We start from the raw sequence: 6990 nt of genomic DNA, 5'->3' as shown, positions 1-6990 counted from the left end.
TTCTCAACTGCTCGCTATGACATGCACTGACCACCAGGGGGCAGATGCTCTGACTGGTAGGTTAGCTTGCTGCTGGTGTCCGGCCAATCCGGACTGAGTGAGACAGACCAGACACACCCTGGAGCCCTCCCAGGGTTCCTCCCGGCTGGCCAACTTCCCATATCCCTCCCAGAGCAAAACTTTGCAGAGTGCCCTCTTGTACTCTGGGACTGCTTGGGGGATGTTGGAGAGCCGATTTTGGCCCAATCTCTGCAGGCCAGGCCAATGGACCCCACCTGCCAGAGGGATCCCACTCGCTCCACAGACGCTGGGGAGGGACCCCAGGAGTTTGGCTCCAGGGCGTGTCTGGCCCCACCAAGTTCTACCCCATCAGCCACAACTTTGCAGAGTGCCCTCTTGTACTCTGGGACTGCTTGGGGGATGTTGGAGAGCCGATTTTGGCCCAATCTCTGCAGGCCAGGCCAATGGACCCCACCTGCCAGAGGGATCCCACTCGCTCCACAGACGCTGGGGAGGGACCCCAGGAGTTTGGCTCCAGGGCGTGTCTGGCCCCACCAAGTTCTACCCCATCAGCCACCTTCTAATTAATTTCCTTTCAATGTGCATGAATCCATGCACCGGGTCAATGATGCAATGGCAATCTAATCATCTGGTAAGAAGTCAGACAAAAATATTCAAAATTATCTAGTGGATTATTTGAATAAGGATTTATAGCCACTATCTTAAATGACAGACTTCATGTTATGTGCATATCATTCTTTGTAATTTGGTTAGTGTTAATATAAAGATGTTAAAATTACTGTTTATTTCACTGTATCTAAATTTTGAATGTCTACTTTGTATATTTTATAAACATGTACATAATTTATAAAAAACAAATATACATATTTTAGGAATAAATATTCTACACATTTTTCCTGATAGGAGTGCAGGATCACTTTGGATCACAGAATGTCAAGCTGCCAGGGACCTTAGATTTCAGGTAAGATCAGGAGACTTTTATTATATATTGAAAAGTAGATGCCCAGAGAGAAATGCTCAGAATCACACTGCTACTTAGGGATGGAGATGCTTAGTCCAGTGTTCTTCTTAATGAGCTCAGAGTTGTCTTTGTATATATTCATATAGAGATATATAAAGGAGGAAAACTGAGCAAAACATTAGAAACTCAAACCGAATTGAAAACTATTGAAGTAGAACCCAAATGTCTGTAGCCAGCAAGCTACTGAGACCCAACTATGTCTTTTATACTTACAATAACTCCTGGATAATAACCCCCAACAGTCACATTCTGGGTCCTGGTGGTTGCAGCAAGGCCCACCGTGAGAATTAACACGGACACAATCAGCAAAGTCACGGTGACATAGATGGAGTTTCGTTTCCTCCGATTGAAGGCTCCTGAAAGTACACAGAGAAACTAAAATTGTTCATTTTGGCTGGAGAAGAGATGGACACAAAGAAAAAATTACTAGTAAGGTTTTCCTTTCCTATTCCAAGTGGTAACTGGGGTTATCTCTGGGGAGTGGAATTGTGGGGAAGAAATGGAGCTTAGTTTTTTTGGCAATCATCAGGTGCCACATTTACAATAAAAATATATATATTTCCAGTTTGAAAATTTAAAAAAAAAACACAGAAGAAATCTTACCAGTTACATAACAAGAGCAAACTTTTATGCTTTCAGCACTCTATAAAAGATGTGTCATACCCACTTAGTAGAGTGTGTTTTAGTCTAAATTATAAGGCATATGATAAATGGGAAGTGTGCATGTGGAAGTATTAAATGAAAATATTTTAAAGCCAATGTGTAACTAAGAAGGGCTTTTTTCATAAGCTGGAGATATGAAATTTCATTTTCAGTGTAAATATCAGAACCAAGCTAGGAACTGGGATTTTTTTTTCATTTATCTCTGACATTTGCTACCTCATAAACTTTAAAACAGTGTGTTGGCAAGATTTGTCACATAACAAATGTGTGTAATAAAGTAAGTGTTTGGAGGCCATTAGTCCACAAAGATATGTATCAGGGGAGATAGATGGAGAGGATTATAACTTATACGTGTATAAGCTTATGTGAGGGTGACATAAATATAAATGATAAACCCATTCTCGTACTCAGTGCTTATCAGACATGATCACACAAACCAATATTTTTTTCGAAAACAGGCTTATTAAGTCAGATAGAAAAATGATATCTAGACTAGCTTTTCAATTTAATTTTTGTAAAGGAATTGAGCACTGGAGCACTGCAGCACTGCTCCATATTCTCCATTTCTCTGACCTGGGGAGGGGCTCTCAACAGGAAATACCAGGCATGAGTTATCCTATGAGAATCTAGCTCTCTAGTGAGGATGAAGCAGTGGGGAGCCTTCTGATGGGGTCGCCCACCCAGTGGCTTGACTGTCATTTATGGGCCTAAAAGGGGCCGCTTGGGTCTGTTCACTGGATCCCGTCATTGGGGAGGCCTCGCTGTAGCCTCAGGAAGCTGCTGCCCAGTGAAGCCCCCTAGACTGCACCACTAGGAAGGAGGGGAGAGAGGGGTTGAGGAAAGAGGGAGGGAGGGGGAAACTGTTGGGATTCAAGAGGTCTGGTGGTGGTGAGAGGGATGGGTGGTTGCTGACCCTTCAGCCCCCAGCAGACATCCCCTTGTCTTCCCCAGTGTAGTCCCTGCAAGGCTCCAAGGGAGGTGGGAGGGGCTGGCGGTCTCCCCTGACGTCAGCCTTGAAAGTGAGGGCATGACTCATTAGGGTCATTTCTAATAGGATATTAGTCTAAGACTACTTTACATTGAAATGTAGAAGTGGCATGAGCATTTATAGGCACCCACGCTGCACCCTATTGCACCCGGGGAGGAGAGATAAGGAGAGTTGGGAAATGAGGCTCCCCTCCAGTGGTGCCTAAGTCCAGCCTCCACGGGAAAACAGAAAGGACCACTAGAGAGATCTGTGACATCAGGGCCCTTTGTGTGAAAGGGCTATTTGGGATGCAATGGGAAAGCAGACTGATGGTAAACAGGATGAGCAATCCTGGGAGAAACCAGACTACAAGTGGAGCGGATAGAGGAGCAGGACTTATTTCACCTGTTTACCTTGAAGGTTAGTTAATCCTTCCTCTGGATTTTGAGGGGATCGAAATGATTATCTAAACCAGGGTCCCTACGTCTATTCAATAATAGATACTACTCAGTGAATCTTTCAGTTGGTTTCACGGAGGGACTTTGAGCTAAACTTACCAATATCACCTCTCATTCCTGTCTGCCTTCCTCCTTTGTCACTCATACCATCTCTGCCCCAAATTGGCAAAAGAGAGTAAGGGAAACATCTAGATATGCCAAGGTTATCTTTGTGACACATGAAAGTACCTCTACACCTCACATGTAACCTTAGAGACTTAATTGGGGGAGTGTATGTGTGCATGGTCTTTCTGATTTTTTTTTCTATCACTCGCCTGCTTCTTCCCCACATGGCTTTTGATCCTATTCACAGCCTTTGGGTCTCCTTTGCAAATATCACTCTAACTCTTAAAAGCACAGGAACCAGGTCAGAAAAGTGACTCAGCAAACCACATGGTGTCATTTGAAAATCTATTTTTTCCCCCTGCTTTAGAACCTGAATTAAAAATCCAGTCAGCTGAGAAACCCAGGCAAAGATCCTAGAGCTCCACCGGGGCCTTGCCTCTAGTTAGGATTTGCTTTGGGTAAAATTCCTAAGAAAACTCTCCCCTCACTAGGTTGAATATCTATTCTCTGTCCCCTCCTCCTCCCCCATGTCACCCCTTATTTTACACTATAAAGACCATACTTGTGTAAATGAAATCATTTCTAGTTGCACTTGGGGAATGGACCATTTTAAGGAACGCTGGGGGTGAATTCTATTGAAAAGTGAAGAATCATCCCTCCATTTATCTTTAGTGTTAATTTGACTTAAAAGTCACCTCTACTTAGAGCAAGACAGACCTTTTCTCTAAAGGTGTGGCCCGGTCTCCTAAAAGGCAACTCATGTGTCTGCTTAGGACACTTTCCTGGTTGTTGTTTTATTTTGGAAAGAAGTAGAGCCCTGTTCTTATTATGGTACTATTTGGGACCTGTCTTAGATGTTCTTGTAAACAGAGGATCATCTGATTCTGAATATGTCTAGTAAATTAACATATAAAAAACCCTCAAGTACTTAAATAAAGCAGCAGGTACTTGAAAACAGTGCTTATCAGTGTTTGATACCTAGTGAGCAGTCAATACTTGTTGAATAAACAAGAGGCAACATCTCAGAATTGCTTCCTTTCTAATAAAACAGGCTATGGGGAGTGTGTGTATGAATAAATATAGGTAACTTTCATGGAATTGATTTTTTAAAATAGGGCACACCTGATGGCTCTCCAGAACTAAAAGCTTTCTTGCCAACTAGTGTCACAACCCCAATGTCTCTCACTAGCCTGTCTACTTGGTGCCCGGCATATTCCAGTTTGAATAACAACAACCTCCCCTATGACGACAGCAATGAGAGTCTGAAATCCCGTCATTGGCATTGCCTGCCCCCCTCAGTCTGGCAGCCTCCCTGCAGGACTGCTGCAGCCCTCCTTCTCCGCAGTGCCCCACCTCCACTCCAGATTCGTGTGGACCAGGATGCTCAGCTCTAGAAGCACCCAATTATTTGCTGTATACACCCTTTCAAATACAGCCAGCTTCTCCTTCCTCTGTATTTCCCCCCTGGTCAAAGTCCCCCCACTCCATCCCCACATCTTGGTCTTTCCCTTCCTCTGAAACCTGTTCAAAAGTCACCTCCTCCAAGTGTCACCTTGGTCAAGCTCACTCTATTGGAATCACTCATTAGTTCATGTCCCTGTGTTCCTAGGTACCTTACTCAGTAAGTATATTAATTATAACTGCTACAATTATGATTGTGATTGTGGGTCTGGTTCACAACACATCTGATGTCCACCAGTTTCAGGATTATGTATCTGATAGGAACACCAAGGTGTGGGTTGCCAGTAGGTAGAGTGATATTCTCTGCTCACTTGTTTTACCTTGTACATGTTCTTGATTACCATCCTGATTATAAATTATGTAATCCCAGTGCAGGGAGGATGGGGGCCCCAGAATCCTGTCTTTGCACTGACTAATTTGTTGTTGTTGATGACTGACTAATTTTCGAGGCTGATCTTTTGAACTGATTAGGATTTGCTTACCTTAGCTTTGCCACACAGGGGGGTCCCAGGAAGTCCCAGCCTTGAGCATCAATGGAAACAGGTGGCTGCCCACATAAGAGTCTCAAGGCTCTGCCAGTCTCCCAAACATCTCATTAAAAGCACTGAAATCCCCCCACCCTCATTGGCAAATCTTTGACCAGAGACACCCATCGGTGAATTGCAGTGTTATTTGAAGGAGTGCCCTGCTGTAGTAGAGGTGCCTTAGCCCCTGGGGAGTGATGTTGCAAAAAGGGGGTACTGGGAAGGGATTAAGGGACCCTAGAGTCAGATTACCATCTTTCTATTGCCAAGCACTTTGCTCAGCTCCAAGCTATGGACTAACCATTCATCCCCAGGCATCGAATAAGCAAGTAACTCAGCATATAGTGCAGACACCTTGGTTCAGTGTATCTGTGTGTTTTAAATTTTAAATTTTACTGTTTGGCTGTGGTTGTGTCTTGCCTGTAGGGAGAATCCCCTCAGAGATTCTGCCCTTGGAGACTGACCCACCCACTACCCTTCCACTCCATGCAAAGGAAGATGGTGTTGCCAGAGCTGAGTTAAGTGGGAATAGCTCCTAAGTAGCCTAGACGCTGATTCAGGCCTGGGCTGCACAGGGCCAGCGCCAGGGAACTCCGGGGAGACTCAGTTGTCCAAAGTGTGAAAATCCATGGTTACCACTCCACTCAGGAATTTGCTGGAGCCCTGGATCTGCGGACTTTCCAAAGAGGGATGCATAGAGCATACTCCCACTCCATAAGGGATCCATGATTCTTTCCCCGCAGAATCTGGACGAAGCCCACTTAACTTCTTGTTGCGCAGACCTTTCAGGAAACACAAGATTGGCCGAAGGCCCCTGGGAGCCCAAGAATCTCTTCTTGTTCCCCAAGCCACAGAGCAGTGTGCCAACTAGCAACATTTTAAGCCCTGAGCTACTAACCTGCCTATTCCTCCCCAACTGGATGGCCAGGCGCGAGGGAGGGGGTGGGCTGCTTGGCAGGTGGTTGTGGGGGCTGCAGGCAGTGTACTGCAGAACCCCCACCACCACCACCCAACACACACTCACTCCCCCCTCCAGCCCTCCTGCGCAGCTGCCTGGCGTCTGGGAGCCAGGACAGCTTTGGCGCCACAGCTGGCCAAGGTGAGGAGTGCATTGTGTGTGCCTGTGTGTGCACGTTAGGGAGAGAGCTGGGGGGAGTCTGGTACTGCTGGGTTCTGGTTCAGACCCAAGTCCTTGGCCTCATTTGTACCACGTTGCAAATAACTACGCCCTTTAAAAAAAGCAAATTATTATACTGAATATGCAAAACCAATAAAAATATGGATTTTCCCCCCATCTAGACTATACTTTATGAGGCCCCTCCAGTGAACTAATTTTGCTGAGACCTAGTCTTTTGCCAGCAATAGGGAGCTCACAGACTGGGTGCAATCCTCTCCCCGCCCTTCCCCTCCAGATGTTCCCGCAAATTCTTCGGAGAAGACCTGAGTAGACTGGATGGCAGGAATTCAAGACCGAGGGATTTTGCAGAATGCAAAGTATGTTGGAAGGAGAGAATTCGATTTGGTTAAAGTGTATCCGAGGCAATTTTTAAGATTAGGTGGGATCAGGGTTTAACAATCCCCTCCCGCTCTCCTGGGCTCCAAATTAATTTCTCCGCCCAATGAAATCATAGGGTTTGGGAAGGTGCCTAACAGCTGAGAAGAACTGGGCTTGTGTTTTGTTTGTAACCAGGAGAAAGCAGCTTTGAGGGACAGCCAATTTAGTGCCTGGAGGTAGCCATCCCCCAGTTTTGATGAGGAAGGAACCAAATC

The 6990-nt window shown here is 45.5% G+C and overlaps 1 protein-coding gene across 3 annotated transcripts in view; it reads right to left on the bottom strand.

The window, feature by feature from the left end:
- The window catches only part of TMEM255A (transmembrane protein 255A), a 63694-nt gene that overhangs the window by 55661 nt on the left and 1043 nt on the right, over positions 1-6990 (bottom strand). For all 3 annotated transcript variants that reach the window (XM_006767816.2, XM_006767817.2, XM_006767818.2), the window contains exon 2: positions 1256-1398. In XM_006767816.2, the coding sequence (XP_006767879.1) occupies positions 1256-1398 (143 nt within the window). The remainder of the gene's footprint in view (positions 1-1255; positions 1399-6990) is intronic.

Source organism: Myotis davidii, unplaced genomic scaffold, assembly GCF_000327345.1.
Source record: "Myotis davidii unplaced genomic scaffold, ASM32734v1 scaffold500, whole genome shotgun sequence".
Lineage (NCBI taxonomy): Eukaryota > Metazoa > Chordata > Mammalia > Chiroptera > Vespertilionidae > Myotis > Myotis davidii.
This window is presented reverse-complemented; position numbering and strand designations above follow the sequence as displayed.